Here is a 13,545-nt window from a genome sequence, read left to right on the forward strand (position 1 = left end):
CAAACGTATGGATACACAGTCCGACATACGAAACGGGCATGCCAGGCACTGAAACCAGCATGCAGTAGGCTACAGCAGTGGTTCTCAAACATCGACCACATTCTGTCTATATATTACGCACTTTGCTATCTAAAGTGCTCTCTTTGTGCTGCAAGTGACAGCATTTCAGATTTTGGCTTTCTCTTGTACAGGTTAGATTACTTGTTTAAAAAGTAGTTTTGTTCAAAAACTTTGTTTTGCAGTCTAGAGTACTCATTTATGACACAATACACCCCAAGACTCACATTTAATAACAACAACAGCAACCAACACCATAAAAACGTGAAACGAATCACATAAATTAAGTTTTTAGGCGTCCAGTCTTCTCTCAAAAATGATGGCTCTGAGCTGTTTAAATACCTCTCAAAATGCTTTTTACAGATGCAAAAAAATAATAAATAATAAAATAAATAAATCAAACAAAATTCAAAAATTGTATGATGGACAAAAGATTGTAGGCAGTTTGCAAATGGTCAAATTTATATTTTAACGTGCAAATATTTCAGCCAAAAATGTCAGATTTTGTGTGCAAATGTTGTGTGAAGTGGACGCTGACAAAGAAAGTGTGGGTCCAAACGGAGGTTTATTAAACAGAGATGGTCAGGCAAGCAATGGTCAACACCGGAGCAAACAGATGTACACAGGAAATCATGAGTCGTAGTCATAGAAAGGCGGATGGTCAAAAAGGCAGGCAGCAGACAACATAAAACAAACAAAAGGCAAGGTTCAAACATGGAAGGCAAAGCAAGGAAAACACATTCTAATGCTCACAATACTGTATAACAAGCCTCAGCAACTAGTGTGTGTGTCTGTGCTGCTTTTAAAGTCCATCTAATCAGTCTTATGACTCTCAAAAATTATTGTTGAACAGTCACACAAAAATTACGCTATTTTAATTGCACATGCTCAGTAGCCAAAATTTAACCCAACCTAAACGGAAGTCCACCCCACTTAGATTTCTCCACGGTGCAACAATATAAAATTTGGATTTAAGTCGTAATGTATAGAAAACTGTTTGCAGGTCCATGCCTCTACCTATTTAAATTGGGAATATTTTCTCAATACCCAAGCATGGGCTCAGCCATAACACACATTAAAGTGAATCATTTACAAATCATGGTGTTCAGTACAGTCTCTGAAATGACTGCATCTTAGAAACCAATATTATAACTATTTATGAAAGCTGAATCACCGTCTGACCATCTGAGTATTGATATAAACATGATTTTCAAGATTATTATAGCACATTGTAAGCATACAGTGGGGAAATTAAGTATTGAACACATCATGTATTTTCCTGTGAATAATATTTAATATTTGTGAATTGAACCAGATTTTGGTAAACCCAAACAATACAAACATAATAATAAAATGAAAAAAAAAAATCTGAAAAATATGTCGTGTGTAATAACAGTGTATTGACAAGGAGAAAGTACTGAACTACTGAAATGTATTTAATACTTTATATGATAGTCTTTTTTGGTGACGGCAGCTTAAAGACGCCTCTTATATAAAGAATAAATTCACATTAACTGCTAAGGTGAGTTTTTCACTCCAACAGAGTTTAAAAATCTTGATAGTTCTTTGGGTCTTGTCAATCAAATCTGATCTTTAATTTGTATTCTCTATTGGATTCAAGTCAGATGATTGGCTGGGCCATTCTACAGCTTGATTTTCTTTCTCTGAAAGCATTTAGGAGTTTCCTTAGCTGTGTTTTGGCTCATTGTCTTGCTGAAATGTCCACCCTGGATTCATCTTCATCATTCTGATAATGTAGATGTTGAACTGAAGCAGCTAATATTCATTTACAATGATGGAGGGCAGAGAGCTGGTGAATAGAGGTTTCAGCTGCTGTATGGGCTTTCACTGAATTTCTACACCTCCCTTTATTCAAGTGTTCAATACTTTTTCCCTGTGTCATTTCATTTATTTACACAAAATTTATTTATGAACTAATTAGTTTTATTGTCTTTGCATACAGTATATGCATTTCTTTGGCTGTTACCAACATCCAGGGAAAATTTCAAGTGAATTGCACCTTTAGTATAATATGGTTTTTGAGAAAAATGGTGACGTGTTCAATACTTATTATCCCCGCTGCATATTAAAACCATTTGTTGTTTGCTTTTGGCATCTGAAAAAGCATTTAGACCCAGAAACTGTGACACGTGATGTGAGATTAACCAGCAAATGTACAATCCAGAGCATGGTCATTACTTAACAAGAAAGATAAAAGAGATTAGATTGAATTTCATAGAGAAATATAGCACAATCTTAAGCCCTCGATCTTATTAGGAAACACAGACCGGTTCTTTTATTATCTCACAATAGAGCAGCCATCCACCTTGTGTCTCTTTCATCTATCATTAATACAATTGTTCCAGAAAAATGTGCACACATTTAATTATATTGGCTTTTATAAAGTACACTCATGTCGCTTCAGCGAAATCCTGCAATCCTTCGCAAAAGGTGGTCAGTAATCCTGGCCATATGTTTAGAGCGGGGCAAACAGAAGGGAGCAGACTGTGCAGTAAAGCTCGCCCTTCCATGACAATAGGGACAGACTCTCTTGGGACAAAGGCAACAACCTGATCCCCAGACAGGGGTGTAGTGACAAAAGGGGGGGGCCTTGAAAGACAAGGACCACACAGGATCAGGGCCACCAGACGCTCGGCTTCCCACAGGAAAGCTGCTGATTTCTCCTTCAAGTAGAAAGTGTGGATAACTGTTCACTTCAACAACTGCCGTGAGCGTAATTGCCAGAACAAATCAATGTTAGTCTCTTGATGTGCCTTGCAATGGATTACAGTCATTGTAGTGATACAATTGAAAATGAACACACAAAAACAACATGTAAAATAAATTCATATAATAATTAAATGATAAAAAGACTACAAATATCACAACTAATTTGATACTATAATCATCGAATCGATTGTTTTAACACCAAATGACTATCATGAGTGGCGTTGCTGCTGTGTTCATATTGCATAATGGATCTGTGACAGGAGGATACACACTATATAAAGTGCTTCCGGAAAGTGTTCATAGCGCTTCACTTTTTCCCACAAATTTTTGTTACAGCCTTGAATTGAATAAATTCATTTATTTCCTCAAAATTCTACACACAATACCCCATAATTCATTAATTTTCTTCTCGGCTTAGTCCCTTTATTAATCCGGGGTCGCCACAGCGGAATCAACCGCCAACTTATCCAACACGTTTTTACGCAGCGGATGCCTTTCCAGCCGCAACCCATCTCTGGGAAACATCCACACACTCATTCATACACATACTCATACACTACAGACAATTTAGCCTACCCAATTCACCTGTACTGCATGTCTTTTGACTGTGGGGGAAACCGGAGCACCCGGAGGAAACCCACGCGAAGGCAGACTGAGCCGAGCCGAGGTTCGAACCAGCGACCTTCTTGCTGTGAGGCGACAGCACTACCTACTGCGCCACTGCGTCGCTGATACCCTATAATGACAATGTGATTTTTACATTTTTTTTTTTTTTTGCAAATTTATAAAAAATAAAAAAGCTGAAAAATCACATGTACAGAAGTACTCACAGCCTTTGCCATGAAGCTCTAAATTGAGCTCAGGTACATTCTGCTTCCACTGATCATTCTTAATGTTTCAGCAGCTTAATTGGAGTTCACCTACAGTAAATTCAGTTGATTGGACATGATTTGAAAAGGCATGCAACTTTCTAAATAAGGCCCCAGGGTTGACAGTGCATGTCAAAGCACAACCAAAGCATGAAGACAAAGGAATTGTCTGTAGACCTTCGAGACAGGATTATCTCAAGGCACAAGGCTGGGGAAGGTTACAGAAAAATTTCTGCTACTCTGAAAGTTCCAGTGGTCTATCATCAGTAAGTGGAAGATGTTTGGAACTATCAGGACTCTTCCTACAGCTGGCCGGCCATCTAAGCTGAGTGATCAGGGCAGAAGAGCCTTAGGCCGTACTCACACTAGGTACAGTTGCCTCGAACCGGGCCAAAGCTAGCTTGTCCCCCCTCCCGTCTCCCCTGACTGACCGCACTCAAACCATATCCTCCATTGACTTCCATTGAAAAATATTTGCAGATATCTCTAAAAGAGTTTTGACTAGTCACAATTTTAATTAGAGATATCTCCAAATGAATTTAGACTAGTAACAATTGTAATTAGAGATATCTCTAACTGAGTTTTCACTAGTCATAATACATTTGGAGATATCTTTAATTTGTCATATTTAGAGATTTTTACTAATATATTTGAAGATATCTCTAATTAATTTACTAATAGTCAAATTACAGTTGTAGATACCTTGAATTGGATTTTTGACTAGTCAAAATTCATTTAGAAATATCTCTAATTACAATTGTGACTAGTCAAAACTCATTTAGAGATATCTGCAAATATTTTTCAATGGAAGTCAATGGAGGAATATGACTAGTCATAATATATTTGCAGATATCTCCAATCTGATTTCGTACTAGTACAATTGTAATTGCAGATATCTCTAATTGTCATTCTGACTAGTCGAATTATAATTATGACTAGTCAAAATATAATTAGAGATATCTCTAAATATATTTATGGATAGTCAGAACAAGGTTTAAATGCTAAAACGGCTTGCCATACGCTCTCACTCAGCAGTACAGTGGAGATTTCTCTAGTTATATCCTTTCAGTCGTTTGTTATGCATTGACATGCAGTCAAATATTTCGCCAAACAGTCCTTGGCGATGCGGTGACACGCTGTCAGATATTTCGCCGAACAGATCCACCACTTTTGGCGCTCATAAACAATCATAAAGCTCTCGTGCTGCAGGAATGAGGAGGTCTGCTGAAGCCGCACAGCTGTCGTGCTGTGAGGAGTTCTCATCTTTAATAAACTACGGCAGTTTGCGATCACTGAACAGTAAGAATGATTAATAAATCCATATGAAACAACCCCTTAAAAGTCACGTCTTGCTTTCAGTTTCGGGCTTTGGCGCGTTTTGCACTCACACACAAGCGTACCGCGCCAAAGCCTAAGTGAACCGCGCTCAGGCACACCTCTTCCAACCGGGCCAGGGCCGGCCAAGTGAACCGTGCTTGAGCCCGATTCAGCGCACTCACACTTCTCAAATGATCCGGGAAACGGGCCTGAGCACGGTACGGATGGCATAGTGTGAGTAGGCTCTTAGTCAGGGAGGTGATCAATAATCCAATGGTCACTCTGTCTGAGCTCCAGTCTTCTTCTCTGGAGAGAGGAGAACCTTACAGAAGGACAACCATCTGTGCAGCAATTCACTAATCAGGTCTGTATGGTAGAGCGGAAGTCACTCCCCGCCTGGAATTTGCCGAAAGGCATCTGAAGGACTCTGATACATAAGAAACAAAATTCTCTGGTCTGATGAGGCTAAAATTGAACTCTTTGGAGTGAATGCCAGGCGTTACATTCAGAGAAAACCAGGCACCACTCATCACCAGGCTAATACCATGCCTACAGTGAAGCATGGTGGTGCTTCATGCTGTGGGAATGTTTTTCAGCAGCAGGAACTGGAAAACTAGTCAGGATAGAGGGAAAGATGAATGCATTACCGTTAATCACAATCTATTCGATACTATAATCATCGATTGACTGTTTTTGCACTGCATGCCTATCATAAGTGGTGTTCTGCTGCTGCTGTGTTCATACTGTATGACAGATCTAAGACAGGAGGATACACACTATATGACTACAAAACAATCACAACCTGTTTGATACTATAATCATCAGATCGACTGTTTTCGCACTGAATGACTATCTAGAATGGCGTTCCGTTGCTGCTGTGTTCATACTGCATGATAGATCTGTGAACGGAAGATACACACTGCATGACTACAAAACAAATCTTCGACAACTCTGACATAAAAACGGATACAAGAAGTGACAAGATCACTCTAAAGTACATGCAAGACTGGAAAAGGTACCCTGCAATAAATATTTTAAATAATCAGCCATTTAAATGGTTTGTGCGCTGAATGGTGATTTACAGCGAAAGGCCAAAAAGAAAAGATTATGGAGCAGGAAATGTTTGGGGAGATGCTGGGAACAAGGACTGCATTGTGCAAAGAGAGAAAAAAATAGTTGAAGTTCAATAAATAATACAATGTGCGGCTGATTAAACTAATGTTTCTTTGTTTCCGTTTAATGTTGCTGTAAAGCTTATTTATTCTGATATTGTGGTCTGTAACTCCCAGAAATCTCAGCTGACCTGTATCCATCTCTCTCATTGGCTGTTTTTAGTCAGAACACTTTCACACAGCATGATTTTGAATTGCAGACAAGTTCAGATATTTCGATTTTTGGCTTTTGTCAGCGATTTCACAAAACCTGGCGATCAAGCAAAAACGGTGCATTGTGAACTCGGCATTTGTAATAACTTTATTTTATGATTAATACATACTATTTTCATATTTTAATTTAGCAAGGATTCATTCAAGTAATAAAAAGTGACACTAAATATATTTATAATGTTATATTACAATGATCCATGTGTCTAAAATAAATAAATACTATTAAAAATTGCTAAAAAATGGATAATGGTGTCAAAAATCTGCTTACAACCAAATTATCAAATTACTAGAATGTGTTCTACGGGATCATGTGATACTAAAAAGTATTGATGTAGAAAATTCAGCCTCTAAAACAAAACAAAAACAATATGATTTATTAATATTATTTTGTTTTCTATTTACATTTTCAATTTAGGAAACGTAATTTAACAATATTGATGTTTTCAAGGTATTTTAGATTAAAAACCTGAATGTTAAACTTCTTACAGAACCCAGTCTTCTGAACAGCAATGTATGTTTGTGTTCTCATTATTGCTGTGGGCACAGTTTAAAAATGCAACATCCACAAGGGTCCTTACATTACACATATTTTACATCAAGCTATGCCAAGAAACTATTTCTTAAACCACTGTAATGTGTGGACTCTCATGGATAGCTGATGTTAACATGTCTTGTTTTTTTTAAATCCTCAGGCAGATCTGAAGGAGCGTTACTCTGTGGGCGAACTGCTGGCGGATCTGGCCGGCTGCAAGGCCAGTCGAGTGCTGCTGTTTGTGGAGCAGAGCTACAGTGGGGCGCTCAGCAAGAGGCTGATGGGATCTCTCAAACACGTCAATGTTGTGCTGCTGAACGGCCTGCCCTGGGTGCAAACCGCTGAGTTCTGGGCTTCTCTGCACCCGGCCCAATGCCTCATAGACCACCTCAGTAAGGTGAGGCTTTCCAAGAGGCTTTAAATGGCCGGAATTTATTAATTGATAAAGCTGTGTGATGGTGGGAACATGATCTTCCTGTCACACAGTAAGATTTCAGCTGACTTAATGTCAGACTGTATAGAAAAATGGATACATGCAAAAAAACTCATCTGGGGTTTTGTGTCATCAATCAAAACAAAATCAAAAGTCAATAAAAGTCATACAAAATGAATCCACATTTTAAACAAAGTATACTGAAGGAATGTTTCTCAAATATTCTCAAAATGCCAGAAACTCTCAGTGAGCTTTGCTCTCAGCGAACACTTGCAACCAAACTTGCAATCAAAGACCAAAGGTTTTAGCCTTGCATTATAGGAATCCTTTAGGATTTCCCAATTTTTTCCTAGACATCCAAAATGTGGCCTAAATCTCAGTGTAAGTATGGCTAAACTTTTTATGTAAAAAAGTTTCTAAAGCTATCCAGGAATTTGTAAGTATTTATGTGATCCGCTTCCAGTTATTTTAGTTCAGAAGTATCTAATCCTGCTCCTGGAGGCCCAATGTCCAGCAAAGTTTATCCTCAATTCTCATTTAAACACCTGAACTAGCTGACCAATGTCTTCAGGCAACTTCAGGGAGGTAGACTAAAGCAAGTTTAAACTAAACTCCAGGACACCAGCCCTTCAGGAATAGACTGGACACCCTTGTCTTAGCTGGACTGAAAATAGTCCATTATGCTGCTTGATAACGCAAAACTGGCATTCGATATCATATTTTAATTCAATATAATCATCATAAACACACTACCTTGCAGTGCAATAGTTTGTTATTCTTCTGCTCATATGTTCAGTGGTCACTGAATTAGGATATTATTCTACTACAGTATCTTCTACAAATCAAAAATAATGTGGATATGCAAACTAGATTATGTAATTACATAAATAACGGTTGACTTGCATTTTCACTTGCATTTTCACTGTCATAGTACCCTAACTGGATAAGCATGGCATGTGTTAATAAGTAGAGATTGACGTCACGTGATAGGCTCGGTGTGTACCAGAAAATAGCAATCAATTCCATTTGTGCTCATTCTGCACCTCCTGGGTCAACCATGATTCATTTTTGCCTACCAACCTTACTGTATATTGTAAAAATGGTAGCTCTTGTAGCATGTACAATTGAAAATTTTATGTCAACTAATCAAAGCTCCACACTTTAGGCACCAGAATTGTGTTAGGTATTCCAATGAAAAAGAACCAATAAAAAGGTTGACAATATTTGTACCATTCACAATTTCAGACAATGGAAATGGAAAATAATTTTGTTCAAAGAAACAAACAGGCAGTTCCATTTGCTAACAGTGTTAATCAATGAAAAACTATTCTAAAGAATTCAACATTTACTAAAACATAATCAAAATTAAAAGCTGAATCTCTTAACATTATTTAATAAACTTTACCTAACAATGAACCATGGTATTTAAAAAAAAAAATGGTATAATCTTTAATAAGTTTAGCTTATGGAACCTGTAAAGTGATACCAATTATCTTAAAAATGCTTTTGTAATAAACAGTGAAAAGGAACTAAGGTTGTAAAGAAGAAGAAAAGACATGCTTTTGACCTACATCATTAAGTGCCATCTGTAGAAATACTCTGTAGCACTTTTTGTGTGTTATAACTATTTTTTTTCTGCAAAACAGGCCCAAATTCAAAAAGTAGCATGATCACCAGACAAATGAGGCTAGTTGGCAACTAATATTCAGATTTGTTGTTGATATGAACACAAGAGGACAATGGTGAATACAGGTGTTAAAAGCGGGATCTAAAACACATTCAACTATGCCAAAGGTGGCTTAATATGTGCTATATCGGGTTGCTTCCATAGTGTAAACACTATGGGGCCGAATGGATTCAAGCAGCCACAAAAGATCAGCTAATCTCAGTCTACTGACCTAAAATGCAATGTTTATGGGACATTTTGTGAGAAAGCGCACCAAAAACAATATTACGCTGACTTGTGTAAAAACACACAGATCACAATCAAAATCGTATCAGTTGCCATCCACATCCTTTTCTATTGTTTTCTTTACAGCCTGGTCAGACTGACATGAGTTCATTCATTCAATGGTTGAGCACTTGTGATGGGATCACTGAAAGTGCATGTTACAGTAATACAGGAAGTCAGAACTTTGACATTTAGGATTTTCAGTGAAATGATTTCAATCTGTTTCACATACAAAACTATCTTACAAAGGTTTAGTTCTGGGGTTCTCAATATCGGTCTGGAGGTCCGGTGTCCTGCAGATTTTAGTTTCAACCCCAATCAGACACACCTAGGCTAGCTATTCAAGCTCTTAATTTGAAAGCTCTTGCTTTCTAGAAACATCCTTGCAGATGTGTTGAGGTACGTTTTAGCTAAAACCTATAGGATACTGGACCTCCAGAACCTCCAGAGAACAATATCACTACTTCCTGATAAACTGACACTGAATATCAAAAAGGAAAATGGATTTTGCTGCCACAGGAGAAGTAGCTGTGGGTCGATGCGATGCAAATGTTGAAATTTATTAAATAAATGTGCTTTTATAGTAGATTATACACTTTTTTTTTTTGATTGGCTAAAAGTTTATTCTACTCATTTGTGTGCATTTTTAAAATCTTTTTTTTTATGCTCATTTTGGATTAATGGAAATAAAAACATATGGATGGAGAAGTAGTTAATAGTTGTTTTCTGCAACATTCTATAGAACAGTGGTTCCCAACCTTTTTTTTGTCTGAGACCCCCCTTTCCCCCAGAAAATATTGTAAGGCCCATGTAAGGTAACATTTAATGATAAAATGTTAAAAGTAAATAATACAAATAATAGCCTAATACAAAATATAAAATCCAAACATCAGTTCGGCCTTTAAATTGGCCCTATATTAGTTGCCAATTTTTTAAAAGTTCATTGTCAGTAGCTGTGACGTCTCATTTTAAGGTGTGTCACACCTCATTTTGGGTGTGTGTCAATTCTTTTGCAAAACATGCTCTGGACTTGTCGCGGTATTGGATATGAATTGTCTGCAAATGTCAAATTTATTTGGACAACCTCATGCAATTGTTAGCAAGAACTTTCAGGGACTCTTTGTTTCAAGAAAATGGAGTAAAAGCATAGTTCAGGTAACTATCTCGGTATTTCCTGCATTTCGTGTTTCCAGTATTGCTAGTGCTTGGACCCAAAATGCTTGGCGCTTCATCACGTGGGTCCAGCATGCTTGTCATTAGTATTAGCTGCTGAAGGCGAATCAGTGAGACTCTGTCTTTCTTGAAGAGAACAAATTACAAATTTGTGATTTTTTTTGTTCAGCCAGGGAATGAAATGAACTAAGGCAACACCGTTCTTCTAATTTAACACTGCTAAAAAAAAAAAAAAAAAAAAAAAAAAAAAAAAAAAAAAAAAAGAAGAAACACAGAGCATGCTGAGGCCTTCTTTTGGGCCAAGACCCTCCTGTTGGGAACCGCTGCTATAGAACATCTTCTTTTGTGTTGGGAAGAAAGAAATTCATAAAAGTTGGGAACCAACTTGAGGGAATTTTCATTTGTTTGGGTAACCGTTTTAACTCAAAGTCTAAACTCTTTAACTATTTGCTTAATCTGACACCAGAGTCCAGTGCCGTCCCGATTGGGTGATGCAGCTCTGGGTCTGCTGAACGTGACTCTGGCCGGGGCTCCATGCAACTCCACCCCGGCCCTCACCGAGGCTGAAATGAGGAAGGAGTACATGGGATGCCAGAACCTGCCTACCGCCCTGTGGTACCAAAAAAGGCCAAAGTCTGACATCAGCAGGAATTGAGCGAACCGACCACCTCAAGGACTTTCAAAAATCTAAAAACCGCCTCCAATATGCAATTCGGACACTCCAATGGACTACCGCCATTAAAAACAAAACCCAACAAGTAGTCCTAAAAAATGACTTTATGTAATGCACAAACTTCAAAATCCACCACCAGCCCTTTCCTCTCACCAACACACACACACACACACACACACCCACACACATAAAAATCTACCTGTGTGTACGTGTGTGCACTTAATTCACCCGGTGATGCACATAGACCCTGACAAGCTGTTGAGGAACAGAGACTCCATAATGTGCGCTTAAGAAGAGGCAGTAAAGCAGGACAGAGAGAGAGAGAGAGAGAGAGAGAAAGCGTCTGACATGTCCTCACTTTGAACCTCAGTTCCCTTGCTTGCCACTCCATAGAAGGCATCCCGTTGGGAGCGTCCCATGCGAAACTTCTCCTCTCTTCGCCTGCCACAGGGGTTCAGCAGAGGGGCATCCGCGCTCCCTTACCAGAGTGCTCTTCCGTGGGTCACTGCACAGGGCGCAACTGGAACTGAACAATGGTGACAAGGCCACTCAGAAACACACCTCACACTCACTTGAACATTTCAGGACAAATCTCCTTGCTCAGTAAGGGGACAAGGCGGTCCGGCATGATTTAGTCATGAGAAATGTTTCCTTCACCACGTCTGGACCCGAGCAGACGCTGAGCTCTGCAAGCATATATTTAAGTCCGACCTCTTCTTCCACGCTGTGCTAACCGCTCCATCCGCAGTATTCTCTTATCTCCGCAAACATTTAAATGTCTGCCGCTGATAATGTTGACAGTGACGAGAAGGTATTTCAGGCTCCTTTGGGAATTCATACACATTCTTTAGAAATGACATATAGTGGGACGATCGTTTCATGCAGTGCTTCAACTCTACTTCTAAAAACAAATGCTTTTCGAATTGTCTTATTCTTACCAAGGATGCATTTACTTGAACAAAAAGTTAGTAATACTGTAAAAAAAACAAAAAAAAAACAACAACTTTACCAATAAAAAGATATACATGAATCAGATTAGCTGCTCAAAACAAAATGTATTGCTGTCAATGTTGAAAAAAGCAGCTTGGTATTTTTATAGACACCGTCTTGCATTGTCTCCAGTATTTTCAGATGGTTCATAAATGCATTTATTTAAAACAGAAATCTTTAGCTACACTATAAATCTTGATCAATTTAATGCATCCTTGCTGAATAAAAGTACACAAAAGTCTTGTCGTCGATCCCTGTTGTAAGAGCAACAAATAATAACTTGACTTCTAGATGATCATTTGCAAAAGTGGCAGAAGGTAGATTAAATGATCTGTTGAACTGCATCCCAATCATCACAAATATCGCATAAGACCTACTGGAACTCACATGGACCAAAGATTCTCACAAATCAGTCAAGTTTGGTGAAGGAAAAAATCATGGTTTGAAGTTACATTCAATATGGGGGCGTGCGAGAGATCTGCAGAGTGTATGGCAGCAACAACAGCCTGATGTGTCACAGGTCCCACAGGAGAAAGCTAATTCTTCAAATAGCGCTCCTCATACTTCAGCCTTCACATCAAAGTTCCTGAAAGCAAACATCAAGGTGCTCCAGAATTGGCCAGCCCAGTCATCAGACATGAACATTAATGAGCATGTCTGGGGTAAGATGAAGGAGGAGGCATTGAAGATGAATGCTTTCTTTGCCATTCCAGATGACTTTATAAATGAGTTATTTGAGTCATTGGTGTATGGATGCAGTCCTCAGGGCTCATGGGAGTCATACACAATATTAATTCTATTTCCACTGCACCATGATTTTTATATTCTTACTGTACATTTTTTTCTGTTAATTGACAAGACTTTTGTGTAAGTAAAGTCAGACCTTACTGTCCTAATTAAATAACTAAATATTAGGGCATAATCATATTCTATTATGATAAAATAAGCGTAATCTTGAGGCCTTTGTCTTTCATATAAGCCACTTCGGATACCAGATGATTAACAAGAAGTCAAGTTATTATTAGTTGTTTTTAAAACTTGGATAGGCGACAAGACTTTTGTCGGGTAGTGTATTAGTTCCTTTTTCTTAAAAAAAAAAAAAAAAAGTCTGATCCCAAACTTTTGAATGGTAGTATACATCCACATGAATTCCCACTCCTTCCTCCATTTCCCATCATGTGATTGAGCCAAAACCCCATCAAACCTCAGTGCATAGTAGTCAATCATTAACTCTAAGCCTAAATCAATAAAGATAAATCTTTCGTTTTTGTATAGTTCAGGAATGTGTTACCCTGTAAATATTTATCTCTGGTTACTTAATGATTAAATTTTAATGTCAGTTGTCTTAAAGGATTATATGTGTTGTGGTCTGTGTTAAACTGTAGCTTAAGTGAAAAGATGTAAATACTCAAAAATAAATTAACTTTTGTACATA

The 13,545-nt window shown here is 38.1% G+C and overlaps 1 protein-coding gene across 2 annotated transcripts in view; it reads left to right on the forward strand.

Moving 5' to 3' along the window:
- Positions 1-13,545, forward strand: part of si:ch211-67e16.11 — a 46,031-nt gene extending 32,486 nt beyond the window's left edge. For both annotated transcript variants that reach the window (XM_682096.7, XM_073912545.1), the window contains 2 exons: positions 7,051-7,287; positions 10,914-13,545. In XM_682096.7, the coding sequence (XP_687188.2) occupies positions 7,051-7,287; positions 10,914-11,102 (426 nt within the window). In that variant the 3' untranslated portion in view covers positions 11,103-13,545. The remainder of the gene's footprint in view (positions 1-7,050; positions 7,288-10,913) is intronic.

The sequence above is a fragment of the Danio rerio genome, chromosome 9 (genome assembly GCF_049306965.1).
Source record: "Danio rerio strain Tuebingen ecotype United States chromosome 9, GRCz12tu, whole genome shotgun sequence".
NCBI lineage: Eukaryota > Metazoa > Chordata > Actinopteri > Cypriniformes > Danionidae > Danio > Danio rerio.